Source organism: Ictidomys tridecemlineatus, chromosome 3 (genome assembly GCF_052094955.1).
Source record: "Ictidomys tridecemlineatus isolate mIctTri1 chromosome 3, mIctTri1.hap1, whole genome shotgun sequence".
Lineage (NCBI taxonomy): Eukaryota > Metazoa > Chordata > Mammalia > Rodentia > Sciuridae > Ictidomys > Ictidomys tridecemlineatus.
In genome coordinates this window covers 146763990-146778627 of record NC_135479.1, presented here as the reverse complement: position 1 = coordinate 146778627, position 14638 = coordinate 146763990, and the positions used below count along the sequence as shown (strand labels likewise).

Genomic DNA, 14638 nt, shown 5'->3' with positions numbered 1-14638 from the left:
TACAGTTAATATAGTCTAATAACTGAAACTTGTTATAAGGAGATTTATGTCACTTCAGTAATCTGTAATAACTGGAATTTGTTCATATCTGAACCACGTAAAGCCAGGACTGCCTATTTTAAGTTTAGTTAATAGGTCAAAAAGGACAAGAAAATGCACGTGTTATAGTACATGCAGGGCCAGTGCTGAAAAAAATGAGGTACAGCTTACCCTCATAACTGAAGAACATTGATAGTTTTCTTTTGCACTGGATCTTAAGCTCACCAGAATACTAACGAGGCTAATAGCTTTTCTCTTTGAGAAATGGGGTACAGGGGAATACGGAGAGGGGGAAAAATCCCTTAAGAACTAACAAAGTCTTCCCTCAGCCCACTCCCATCACTTAAAAAAAAGAACAGAGTCCCTTGTACTCTAATACCCAAATCCTGGTTGTGTGTTACACTTTACCTATGAAGCAACTTTTTTCTTTACACTGATTCATCAACATAAAAGAACTCTTCTAATAATTGATTAAGAATATAATAAATGCTTGTTGTATGCTCACTGTTGAACAAGCTACAGAAAGAGTAAATAAGGGACACAGGTTTCTGATACTCTTACACCAAATAAAATTTTTAATAAAAGAAACCACTCTTAAGAAGTTTCTCATAAATTCATTTTATGTCAACAGAAAAAAAAAAAAACCAGATCAGTTCTGTACTTCTGATTGGGATTACAAAGTTCAGTCTTTGCAGCAGGCATATTCTCCCCATGTCACAGGGGCAGTGGTATGCTCAGCTGCAATAAATCTAATCTTACAGAACAGGACGTGCCTGTGAAGAGGTACAGCTCATTTTATAATACATATATAAGTATTGGAAATGTTTTCCTTCTATCAACTAGAGAAGAATAAACATTTCATAAAAATTCATTCTTAGGTTCCAACTATTCCAAGTCTTCCTACTTTATGGAATTCATAATTTATTAGCCATGCTAACTTAAAATACTATTTCATTAGTCTTTTAAATTAATATTGGAGGGAAAACATCACACACAGTGCTGAACCCTGGTGGTGTACATGGAACCCCATCCTCGTCCGACTGGTCCCTGATGGGTCTGTACCAGGGGAGCCAGATTCCAGGACCCCTGAGGATGCCTCTAAGGCTGTGGCTCAGCTTTCCTAGTCAGTCAGGTAGATAAGGAGCTTAAGTGCTAAGTGCATATTTCAAGCATACGTTCTGAACCTGTTTAAAGCCCCAATTTAAATTATGAAAGGCTAATCCAAAATATTCTTTCAGAGTGAATATAATCACTGAACTTGGTATATTACCCCCCTCCCTACCCTCAACATCTTTTTTACTGTTGTAGAGAAAGACCCTCACTACAGAATTATCCTAAATCTATCAAGACCTGAGAATTTGTGTTCATGAAATAGGTGAAAGGGCCGTCTCTGTTCTTCCCAGGTGACAATATCTGCACCAGGCTTCCCTGGGGCTTAGTCAACTGCAGGGTTATATATCAAAGTCCTTCAGCTCTCCCCAGCTAGCACCTATTTTCACTTTCACTTTCAATTTCACAGAAAGCTTTATGGCACTCTCCATTTCCTTCTTGACGATCTGAGCTACCTACAAAAGAAAGCAATTTTTCGAGGTTAACAAACTCTGTCAAGTCAAAGGCTATCTCCCAACCCATCCACTGACACGGTGATAAACCAAAGGTGCTTAAAACACAATCAGAAAAGAGCCAGGAATCTCAAAAGGCCCTTCGCTGATGGGCAGGAGGCCTGACAGCTTTAGCTAGAACATTCAGAGCTTGGAAACCCTCAGGGTAAGACTCCAAATTGTTAGTTTATCCTAACAAAATTATCCCAGCATCAGGGATTTCTTTACTTTTAAGATTAAGTATGAAACTGAGCACTCTTAGCTCTTCTGTAGCTGTAAGGACTCAACAAGCATCTAGCCACCCTGCAGCCCGTGAAGGGCCCCCAAAACCTCATGCACAGGAAAAAGCGAGTACCACACTCTGCAAAAATACCTGAACAACATCCTCTTCTGCCACTTCATATAACAGTTCATCATGAAGTTGAAGGATGAAGAAGCCTCCTCTGTTCTGGCAGAACATCCCTTGCAGTTTTCTCTTTGGTAACAATCCTATCTCAGGAAAAAGCAGGAAAAATGAATAGCATGTCATTGTGCCCTGGGATAGCCTCCTTTTGATGGTCCCAACCTTGACTATCTTTAACCGCATATGGCACCATAACTCATCTTCAATGACATATCTAGGTGACCTATCACTGGAGACCATTATGTTAAGCAAAATAAGCCAAACTCAGAGGAAAAAGGAAAAGAAAGGAGGTGAAGTACAGTGGGATCTCATGAAAAGCAAAGGGAGCTCTGTAGAGGAAAGGGACTAAGAGGTGGGAGGAGGGGAAGGAGGAGGAAAGTGTTGGGGAGTGATATTGGCTAAATTATATTGTTATACGGTATGCATGTATAAATATGTCACAACAAATCCCATCGTTATGTACAGCTATCATCACCAATAAAAAATGTGGAAAGAGAAAAATAACATTCCCTGCTTTGATTTTTAATATGGTAAATACAACACATATAACCCACATTGACAAAAATTATTTGGGATCCTTAATAATTTCAAAGAGTATGAAGACATTGAGAACTGCTGAGAAATAAATATAAAAAACTTCCCTTTTTTCTGATAATATTGTTTTCACCATGTTATAGCAGGGCCTTTATCAAGGGACAAACCTGTTCTATTGATTTGGAGCTTACCCTCCCGATGGCCATGGGACTTGAAGGTTGAATGGAGGGTCTCTAGTTGCTTCTGAATGTTAACTGTGGCTATTTTGACTATATCAGCCGCTGATCCTTGGACTGTAGTGTTGATGGCTTGACGCTCAGCCTATAAAATACAACAACAGGTGCTCTATCAGATGCACCAACATGGTTTTCTGCTTGACCTGAGTGTCCACAGATCAGTATTCATATTTGCTGTCAGAAGGGAAATTTGGACTGAGACATAACCCAGAACATCAACTATTAGGCTGCATCCTAAGAATAACAACCACAATGATCCATGGCTCTAGATTCTGTAGTGGCTACACATTTCCTTTAGACTGAGTGTAAAAAGTCAGGTTGTTTCAGTTTAGAAATCTTCAGTACTCAACTAGGACCCCAAATCTGCATAGTATTTAGAATGTATTCAATAACTCAAAATCGTTTTATCTTAGAAAAATATGCCATCAGTGTTCTAGCTATTCTAAACTCCTCTCGAAAAGATTTATTCCTCAAAGTACTTTTTCTTTTGCTTCTTTTTTTTTTTTTTTTTTTTTTAACAGTTCTGAGGATTGAACTCGGTGGCAATCCACCATTAGGCTACATTCCAGACTTTTAATTTTGAGACAAGGATTTTGCTAAGTTGACCAGAGTGGCCCCAAACTTGCCATCCCCGTGCCTTAGCCTCTCGAGGTGCAACGCTGTACCCAGCTATTCCTCAAAATACTCTTAATCTTATAGATGTAAGTAGAGTATCATTCTTTGTGCTATGGGACGGAAGCACATCCCCCATACCACTGGCCTGTTGGTCCTTAATTGAGTTTGGCTCCAGCTGATAAGAATCAGTGCTTTTTATCGGCTGCTGAGGCTACATGGCTACATTAGCTGCTAGAGAAAGTGCAGATCTTGGATCTCTTGGTGATACCTTAAAACTTTCAGGAAATGATGGCTGCCAGGAGCTTCTTGGCTGGGCAATTATGGCTGCTAAAAATAATTATACCAGAACAATAGGGGAAGAGACCTGAGTTAATATCTGGTATAACCTCTCCATGAATATCACTCCTGATGCCCCAAAATTTCTAAAAAAACAAATGGCAGGTGTCTACTCAATGTAACTCAGAGTTCCTCTCAAGTTCCCTGCCACCTGGCTTACAAACAACTTTTAGGAGGTTAAATAAATGTTGAAGAAGTATACCTTAAAAAAAAGAAAAAGAAAAGAAAGTAACTTGTTGCTTGTCAAATGCTAATGAATCCACTGTAAACTTGGTTGTCACTGTTTAAAGAATGACTGAATAATTTCAGTTATACTGACTCTTGCTCCTTGAAACTAGACACTTCCTGTCATGATTCCTTGCTGCCTTTCTGTCACTTACAATGCCCCACCCATACCCATGCAATTTCAAGTGCTGTCCCCTATGAAAGGACAGCCTATGCTAGTTTTGGCCAACGAAATGTGAGACTGACACACAACACTACCACACACACACAAAAAGGGGTATATCTCAGGTAAAGACTTCATTCCAGAATGAAGAAAATGTGGAGCAAAGCCATGATCAACATGGAGCCAAACTGTAACATGAATTCACAATAAACCTTCTTGATTTAACCCACTGAAATTCTGGGGATGATTTCACTAAGCAAACGCAGAAACAAATAATATATACTTTATGGCATTGTTACTTCTCTGATTCTCTTCCAAATTAAGGAAACTCGGCAGTTTGGGCTGGGTCCCACAAAGTTCAATGCTTTCATTACCAGTATTTTTTTATCTCCATAAAAAAATGTGGTCCTCTGGAAATGGTAGACTTGGCCATTAAGACCAATCCTCCCACTGACAGTATCTCTGCTGAAAAAGGTAGTCAGAAAAAGCCTCTCTGAATGAGTCAGATGAAAAGCAGGTTAAAAAAAAAAAAATCTAGAAACTAGAGAACTAGGAAAGAAAGAAAACAAAAGGAAGAGATCCTGGCATTGGAGACTCTCATTTCTCCCAGAGGAACAAAAATATTCTAGAAGCAGAAGCTGAGAAGCTAAAAAGCTGAGCAGAACTCTTAGTCTTTAGGATTTTAAGGAAACAAATATTTGAGTTCAGGGCCCTACAAGTATAAAAGGACCTGGTAATCATCAGGTTGCAACCCAAAACCAATACTCAAGGAAAAAAGATAAGTTAAAACAGTGTGACCCTGCCATTTTGCTTCAAATCATTTCTGTCTCTAGGGTAATCCTATATTGTTGGTTTCTGGTCCTCCTGCTTCTAAGAAGCAATGATACATTTTCTCTGAATGAAAGCAAAATCATCAAACAAGATAAATTACTTCCTCAATCTTCCAATATACAATGCTTAACACTCAATAAAAACTAACTAGGACAATAAGAAATTAAGACAATATAACTTTTTATGGAAAACTAAGAAAAACAAAAGGCAAAAAGAACAGAGTACAAGAATATGAGATTCACCAGTTGATCAACTATTATCAAACTTAGTCAACTCTATAATCCTGTTTGATATAGTCAAGGACATAAGAAAAAAATTTGAACTTTTCATCAGAGGGTGATATATCATAAAATGAGAACAAAACAAATTCTAGAACTAAAAACATTAAAATAACATAAACACTCAATAGGTGTTTTAAACAGCACATCAATGAATCAATCAGTGAAGTGAAAACTAAATTAAAAATATTCAGAATGCATTTATTTAAAAAATTTAAAAATTCAGAATAAAGTATGATGAAATGTAAATGTGGAAAATACAGAACAAAGAATATGAAACATAAGGGATTGAAAAAATAAGCTTATAATTTATAACAAGAGTTCTAGAAAAAAGAGAAAAGAATATGATGAAAGAGTAGTTAAAGTAGTGTCTAACAGTTTTCCAAAGTCAGCAAAACATGTCAAACCACAAATTCAGGAAGCCTCAATTAGCCCTCCCCACAATACAAACACAATTAAAAACCACACAGTCTTAGGCACAGGGCAGAAAATATGGTCAAAATCAGACAGAAAGAAAAATATACTGAAAACAACTGAAGGGAAAAACAGGCAAATTATAATCAATGAAGCAACAATTTAAAAAAGGATCAGCAAACTGGTCTGCAGAACAAATCTAGACCACCTCCTATTTCTACAGATAAACTTTTCTTGGAACACAGCCTCACTCATTCATGTATTATCTGTGACATCTTTTGTACTACACCAGAGGGTTGAGGAGTTGTGACCCAGAATCTAAAGCCTATTAGCATTTCCTTTATCTGATGCAGGCACCATTAAAAATGTCAAGGAAAGTTCTATTCATGGGTAATATGCTTACATTTTTCCCTCTGAGTATGAAAGGAGACAAACACACTTCTTTGGAACACTGCCCTACTTCTATTTTACATTGTCCTAGCCAGGAAGTCAAGCAGAAGCAATAAAAGGAATAAGGTTAGAAAAGTTCTATAGTTATCAATGCAGAATAAAAATCAATAAAATCAATGATTACCCTTGTTGATTCAAAAGATCCAATTAATAGTCTAGTATTCCTAAAATGGGACATTAGTAGTACTTAGCCTTTGTTGAAAAAATACATATCATTGAAATATGAAGTTAAAAATCAGAGAAACTTCAACATACATGAGCTTTATGATAAGGGTTGTTGTCTTTGATTCCTGGCAAGTACCTTCGCCTTCCCAAAATGGTCTGAACAAAGCCATCTCTTTTACAATTCTTCACTGTCTCTTTCATGAAATGATTAATCCCTAAGAAAGAAAATACAGAAATAACTAACAACCAAAGTCATCCTTCATTTCATTCATTGGTTTCAACAGACATGGTAAAATCTATCACATTTTTGAGTTCCTAGTACATTTAATCCGTGGCTTATTGTTTCAAACTAATGCTATCTAAGCCCCTAGCTCAAGTCCCAAACACAATGACACAGTAGCATATTCAGCAACTGTATTTTGCTATTCTGTATCTGTCCCTTTTATGGAAAGAAAAAAAAAGTATATTGTATGAAAAAAATCATAAGTAAGGTTAATGTTATTTGCCCCTAACAGTGTCTGATGAAAACTTGACTTTAATTTAAGTTAATCTAACATGGTCACCTAGGTGGCAGAGAGGGGAATCAGCACTCAAGCTCCTCACCTGTGTACCTGGACTTGAAGGAATCAATATAGCAAGCAGCATCTTCTTCTTTAATGCCCATCTGCTCTCCTAAAGATTTAGCTCCCATCCCATAAATGATTCCATAGCAAATCTGAAAAGGAGTCATCACACTTAGAAAGTAAATTAAAAGTCATAACTACATAAAATGCAAATACAGAGTTCATTAGGATTAGAATTTTTGTAATTTTTTTTTTATTTCATGGTGGATCAAAGAAATGATGAGATCTGCTTTAATGGTTTAAATTCACAGAGGCTGATATCCACTGAACATCTGTACTGCCTTTTGGCATCACCTTTTGAGGGGCTGGAATGAGTAAAGGAAGAGAGTAAGTGATTCCTGGAAATAAATACCTTCCTCAACTCACAGCCTCCTGAAATCCCACAAATGCAGAATTTGTCTGAGTTAAAAACAAATAAAAACTCCTGAGGAAATTGGGGAGCAGTGCAGGAGAATGGTCTAGATGAGGCTACTAAAGAAACTCTGATGGATATTAATTGATAATAATTACTGCCTGGGTTCACACCTACTTCCACCATTCACAAGACATAAATCTTGCACTAGCCATCTAACCTCTTTGTATTTTATTTCTTCATCCACAAAATGAAGATAGTGATACTCATGGATTGGTAAGCATTTCAGCAGTAAGTAACTGGAAGTGCAAATGTAAAATGAACACAGAAGGCCTTAGAGCTGGGGTATGCCTCTTAGCCAACAATCCTGCTCTCTGGAGAATGGGTCAGATGCCCCACAGGGCACTTGGTAAGAAGTGTCAGTGTTGACACAGGCTAGGAGGTGTGTTCAGTGTGGCTTTGACCTTCTCAAGCAGGAGTAGGAATTTGCATGGATCCACTTCAGAGATACAAGTCAGCATAAAGGTTCACAGTCCTCAAAAAGCTAAAACGCAATCAGTCATTAATTGTAATCCACAGCTCAACCATATTTTCTCAAAAAATATTTGAGAGCAATTTCTATACAATGTATTTTAGCCCCTTGCTGTGGGCAAGTAAAAATGAAAATATGGAACTTGATATCAGGACATTTACTGACTAGAAAGAGATTTAAAATATATACAACCATAAAATAAAAACATACAACCATAAACACAATGAAATACATCACTTTTAAATGAGCTTGTACTAAATACCAGGTGCTCTGACTAGCCATATTATGGTCTTAAATACACATGCCATTCTGACACAGAGTGGCCTCAGATCTTAGTCCATCTCATTCTTTCTATTGTTTTTATAAAGGAAAGTGTAATGAATACCATGAGATGAGTACTGAATGCGGTTAGAAAGATGAAAAGACAGAAAAATGGTTCTTAAACTGAAAATAATTAAAATCACTTAAAATTTTTTGAACCACTAAATCCTTCCCATTTATATTAAACATGTCCACCAGGATCACCTGTTTGGCTTGTTGCCTCAGATCATCTCCAACAGACTGTGGGTCCATCATCTTCCATTCTGCTGCGATGCTCCTGAAAACATCAGCTCCAGTGTTTAACACATGAATGAGACGATAATCTTGAGATAAATGAGCCAAGATTCTCAGTTCAAGCTGAGAATAATCAGCAGCCAATATTAAGCCACCTGAAATAGAAATGATCTTTAAAAAGCTAGTACAAGACTCTTTTCGAGATGATATATTTTGTCTTCGTTGTCTGATGTTCTGACTTCTAATTGGCGTACTCTACTGGTGATACTCTCATTTGAGTTTTTAATTTGGTTTATAATTTTCTTCATTTCCAGGATTTCTGTTTGTTTGTTTTTTTGTATAACCTGTATACAAGTTCTCATTTAGAACTTTGAGTTCATGTGTTCAAAAGTTTTTTCAGTATAATGCAATTTGGTTCTGTATATTAGATCATTTTTTTCTGTTTAGCTTTCAAGTATATGTAATATGTGTAAAGCTACCCTGACATCTGTCCCCTAAGCACAAAGCAGTGCTTTCCTCAGTGCTGCCATAGCACCTGGCACAATATAAAATGGCTCTTTCATGCCTCACTCACATGGCACTGGGTCCTTATGAATTAAAGACTTATATTTTCTTTTCATTCTATGGAAATATTTGCAGTTTCTGGTACATAAGAAGAATAGTTGTTGAATTAATTATTAATTAACTATTGGAGAAACTGTCTAATGAGTGAATATATTAAGTGGGCTGGAGAGAAATGTACTTTGCTTCAATAGTAGACATGTAATGAAAAACATCAAGTGGTCAATAAGTAAGGAAGAGTTATTAAAAGGATTAAGATAATTTACCTATGGAGTAGAAATGAATGGCTCATACATACATAGCAAAAACAACAAAAAAATAAAAGCAGTGTTGGGCTGGGATTGTGGCTCAGCGGTAGAGCTCTCACTTAGCACGGGCAGGACTCGGGTTTGATTCTCAGCACCACATAAAAATAAAGGCATTGTGTTGTGTCCATTTACAAAAAAAAAAAAAAAAAAGATTCTCTCTCTCTCCTTAAAAAAAAATAAAATAAAAAAATAAAAGAAGGGTAAAAAATTTTTTTAAAATTTTGCTATCATAAAAGAATCACTGCCATATTAAAAAAAAAAGAGTTGCTACAGATCAAGAACAGACAAAATACAAGTAAACAGTTCACAGAAATAACCAAAACTAAAGAATTTTTAACATATTAAAGAATGTTCATCTTCATTCATAATAAGAGAAATTGAAACTAAATCTAACAAAAACAAATTTTCTGCCCTTAAATTGCAAAAAAATGGAAGTTTGGACAATACACTCTGGCTATAGAGAAAGAAACACTGAGATGTTCTCATGATGACAATTTGACAATATCTATCAAAATTAAACAGGTCTGTGACTCACCAAACAAACCCACAGATTGCTGCACAGATTACCCACACATGGAATAAACCAGCTCATATTCAAATTTCTTTACTGATATGCACAATCTAGTCTAATATAAAATTTTTATTGAAAAACCCAGACAACAGTATAAATGGAATGTTAATTTTTGCAACAGGGGGAAAAAAGATTACATATTCATATTTGCTTATATTTGCTAAAGAAATATTGGCAAGATATTCAGGATACTCTTAGGTGCAGTTATTTCTATGAAATAATTGTTCTGAGAGGTTAAGCAACAGGCACTGCACAGAGAAGGGAGGGACATGAGGTGGGCCATACAACTGTCTCAGGTTTCTGAATGGAGATGTTTCCCCTGATGTACTGAAGGACCTGGAGCTGAAACAAAGCACAATTCCTTCTGAGCTAAGGAAACAGACTAGAGTTTGGGCCTGTGAGGTACTAGAATTGGTGAGAATTCATAGAGAAAGGAACTATGCACAAAAAGAGCACCAGACGTGCATAAGAACGCCTTTGGATTTGGGGCCAAATATTAAACTGTGCTGGGAGAGTACAGGGAACCAGGAAAGAAGAAATAATTATTCCTGAAGAAAGAACCACCATAGCATAGTGGTTGGCAAGAACTGCTTGGTCAAGACACACACTCTGGAATGAGAAATCCAAGCTCTGACCAGACTAGATGGAGAGACTTTCTGAACTACTTGAACACCAAGAAGAGACCCTAGAAAGATCACACCTCATTAACCAGGCTAACACAGCCCTTGAGTTCAGACTTGGAAAGTCTCAAAATGTTCAAGATTGAAAGTATATTATTCGCCAGAACAAATGTATATCCTATTAGTGAAAACTACAAAATCCAAAGAGTTAACAAGGTAGAAACCATAATGTCCAGACACACCAAAAAATCAGAGACATATGGAGAACCAGGTAAAAGTAACTGAGCAGGAGAGAATTCAATCATTAGAAAAGTGACCCAGAAATCAGAGATAATGGAATTTTTAAAAGCTATCTAAAATGTATTCAGGAATTTAAAGAACATAATGATGAGATAGTGAATTGCAATAAAGTTATAAAAACTACAAAAAGAACCAACTGAAAATTCTAAAGTGAAAAATACAATATATGAAATGTAAAATTGACCAGAAAGCTGTGACAATGATTAGACACTATAGAAGAAAAGATCAGTGAACATCAAACAGTCAATAGAAATTATCCCATTTAAGCACAGAGAAAAAAAAAATGGTGAACAGATCAAAATGAAAAGAAAAAAAAGGCTCATTTCAAATGCTGGAACTGGGGAAATCTTCCCAATGTGGCTACTAAAAATTTTCAAATTCTGATGTGCCTCACACTACATTCCTATCATGCAACAATGCTTTTAAATCCAGCCACACTCCTGTCCTTGAACTAAAAGAAGACACTCAGGACTGCATGTCTCCATAAGAAATCACCAATCAGCTCAAATAAAGAGCTCTAAAAACTCCATTGGTCAGGTCTGAACTTTGTATGCCGGTAGATCATACTTAAAAAATGAAACTGAAAATTGCCGAGCAGGTTATGTTATCACAGATCTCAAGTTCACCAGTTGAACATAAGTTCCTGATAGAATTGAAGATAAATTCAGAGGGTTCATCGCACTCATCTTGCAAAACATCAGGAGTAAACATGCACGCTAAGAGCCGGGAGGACTCAGGAGTTCCACAGGACTCCCACATGTCTTAAGACAAACAGGTCCATGGCTAGACACTGAGGTCAGGCAGCATAAGGACAGCCTGGGGTGACCTCATGCCACAGGAAGCAGCAGTGGGCAGAAAGGGAGAAGAAACATGGGAGCAAAACAAGTCAGAGAGACCAAAACAATAAAATCTGTGCTCTTAGAAATCAGAGGAGAGAGAGTCGGGAAGCAGAGAGTTGATGAACAGGAACAAATGCTACAGGGAAGTGCAAGAGGATGAGGACTGGCAAAATCCACTGGATTCGGCAAAGAGTTTTCGATGGCCTTAGAATCCAGGATTTCAGCAGACAGCTGCCACTGAGCTACACCAAAGAAATTGCACAGAGGGCAAATCATGAAGGCAATGATAAACGACAGCCATCAACCTGGCAAAACCTGGGAAGATGAGCTCCACTGCAGAGAGGAACGACAAGGGGTCAATGTCCCTGAGTCCCAGGGACAGCTTCAATGATTTGAAAACGTTCCCACAGCAATGAGAAGCTCAAAATCCATTACCTGGAAAAGGGATGAAGGCATGGCGCATGCTCACCGCAAACGGCATCCCTCTGTCTGCAGCTTTCTCACCCATCGGTGCCTGGTGTCCAGGGTTTGGGACGCAACTCTTCTTATTTTGTCCTCTGTGGTACAAACAACATCATCAACTGAACATGAAGCATCTCAAAAATATGAAAGGTCCAGTATTTCAGTTTTAAGAAACTTAAAAACAACCCAACCTGAACTCACTTTTAAACTTAACAGGTTTTGGCAAATATTCGATTAACATTAAGTGTGATGAGTGACATTTCTACAAACACTCCTTTCCACAAGCCAACTCTGAGACAACTGACTCTAAACTAACTCAACAAATCTCTAACCATATCTCATAAACTATCAGTGCCGTTTCTTCCTATCATGTGCGTAGGGCAGGGCAGGTACTGCTGGCATTGCTAACCTCTTCCCTTCAGGATCTGAATTAAAGTCAGATTAACTGCTGGTTGATTCAATTAGTGGCCCGGGTTTTCAGCCTCCCACCATCAAATAGCTTTTCTACAGACAAACTCAGGATTTAAAATGGTAGCACCTATAAAAAATGGGTATGTTTAGAACTCAAAATTAAACTCATTTCATTACTTTGTATAAGAGGCTATTTTTGTTATTTATACTCAGAAAAGGGTATTAATACCAATACAGAGAAACAGAGTTTACCTGCCGGTGAGAAGCAGGCTTTTCCCTGGGGCCTGGGAAGGAGGGCTTTCCTCTACTAGTGTTGGCATTTTGATCTCAAAGTCTCTTGGCACGTTCTGGATATTTGGTTCTGTAAAAGTTATTCGTCCTAAAATCAAGCAGAAGAAAGACATAAAATTAGAAAAAAAATTAATCTGTCATTTTAACAGCCTTGCATTTCTGAATTATCCTTTAAAATGCATGCTCTATCAATGATAAACTAAATTTAGAGCAAATGAAAATTTTCATCATTTTCAGGCATCTAACAATAATAATAACATAAGTACAAAACCATTCCAAAATAAATGCCTGTGTTCTACATTCACTTAGCTCCCTGGAAAAGTGATCTCATGCAAACTGATAAACTGAACTATTCCTGTGCTAAAATGAGTGCCCAATGTCAGCACAACAGGTTAGCAAGCACAGGAACGAGTCCAGGTAACTCAAATAGACCTTAGCAGGAATGAACATCGGAGTTGTCAAGCCAGGGTGCACAGGCTAGAGAGGAGGGTGGGCAGCAGAAGAGCAGCTGGACCCTGGAGAACAATGTCACCACAGCAGGGCACTATGTGCAGGAGCGGCAGTGAGGGGCAACTGGACCTCACTTTCAGACACCTCCTGGCTGGTTTTCTCATCAGCACTATCATTCAAGAAAACAATAGTACTGACCTGGCTGGAGACTAGAATCAGGAGTTTCTCGTAAATAACTGTTTTTAAGTGCTTATAAAGCCTTTATCCCCCCCCCCAAATTTTAATAGTTTGTTTATTATTGATTGAACTTCTTTAAAACATATTGAAAAGTATTTGGGCCATTAATTTTGTTCTTGCCATTTGAATACATATATAGCAACATTAAAAACCTCTATGATGAACTATTCCCTGTAATGGGCTCTTCTAGTAGCTGCTATAAGTAATCTAATCTTCTTCTGATGAATTGGACATTTTGAGTGCCTTAGACATCATTTTTCTGAATAAAAACCTAATTTTGTATTCTTTTTATTTAGCTTTTAGCACAAAATAAGTGTTTAATTAATGGTAGCTTGAAATATAATTATTATTATTAAATGTCCCCTTTTGTGTCACAAAGCTAGCAAATAGCAAAGGCAGGCATCCAAGGCTCTTTCCACCTCAGCACACTTTCTTCTTTTCTAGAATATAGTTCATATTTAGCATGCTGCCTTGGCCTATTAGTTGAATTAATAAGGTAACACTGGCAGACAAAAAAAGATTCTAAAAATAAATTATACAACATGCAAATAGCTTAGTGAAAGTGAATTCTAATCATGAAATAGTTTTGCCATGCTTAGATAAGCTTACATTTCTAAAATATTATTATAAAATTATGCAACATTATTAAAATATATTATTTCTAAAATCAATAATAGAAGAGAATTGACTACCTTCTGCTTTATGAGCAACAAATAAATGTAACATCTTTGAAAACCATAGGGTGCTTTTGTTTTATCACCTAGTATTTTATTTTACACAAATTTATAAAGCATTAGCAAGTGTTCCAAAGTGATATTTAAATACCAAAAGAAATTGCTAGAAAAGACCAAGAGGTTAGCTTAATAGACACAAAGGAAAAGAGAAAGTTGTTTAGAACAAAGAATAAGGCCAGGGAAGGAAGGCAGCTCCTCTTGGTGTCTCCATTTTAAATAGTTTAGCAACTGTAAGAGATCATGTTAGGTAAAATAAGCCAGACACCAAAGACAAGTACCATATCTTCTCTCTCTCTCTCTCTCTCTCTCTCTCTCTCTCTCTCTCTCTCTCTCTCGTGTGTGTGTGTGTGTGTGTGTGTGTGTGTGTGTGTGTGTTTAAAGTCAATCTGAATGTATCATAGTGATTATCAGAGACCGGGAAGGGGAAAGGGTAGATAAGGGATCATAGTGTACATGTAGCCAAATATCATACTTAACCCATTAATATGTATAATACATGCTA

At 37.0% G+C, this 14638-nt stretch overlaps 1 protein-coding gene across 1 annotated transcript in view; it reads right to left on the bottom strand.

The window, feature by feature from the left end:
• Positions 1–638: 638 nt before the first annotated feature.
• Polq (DNA polymerase theta) overlaps positions 639–14638 on the bottom strand; it is a 100110-nt gene continuing 86110 nt past the window's right edge. Inside the window, exons 23-30 of the mRNA XM_021727972.3 lie at positions 12677–12803; positions 11987–12108; positions 8323–8507; positions 6894–7005; positions 6381–6505; positions 2769–2898; positions 2014–2129; positions 639–1604 (exon numbers count right to left, since the gene is read on the bottom strand). Of these exons, the coding sequence (XP_021583647.2) occupies positions 1491–1604; positions 2014–2129; positions 2769–2898; positions 6381–6505; positions 6894–7005; positions 8323–8507; positions 11987–12108; positions 12677–12803 (1031 nt within the window). The 3' untranslated portion in view covers positions 639–1490. The remainder of the gene's footprint in view (positions 1605–2013; positions 2130–2768; positions 2899–6380; positions 6506–6893; positions 7006–8322; positions 8508–11986; positions 12109–12676; positions 12804–14638) is intronic.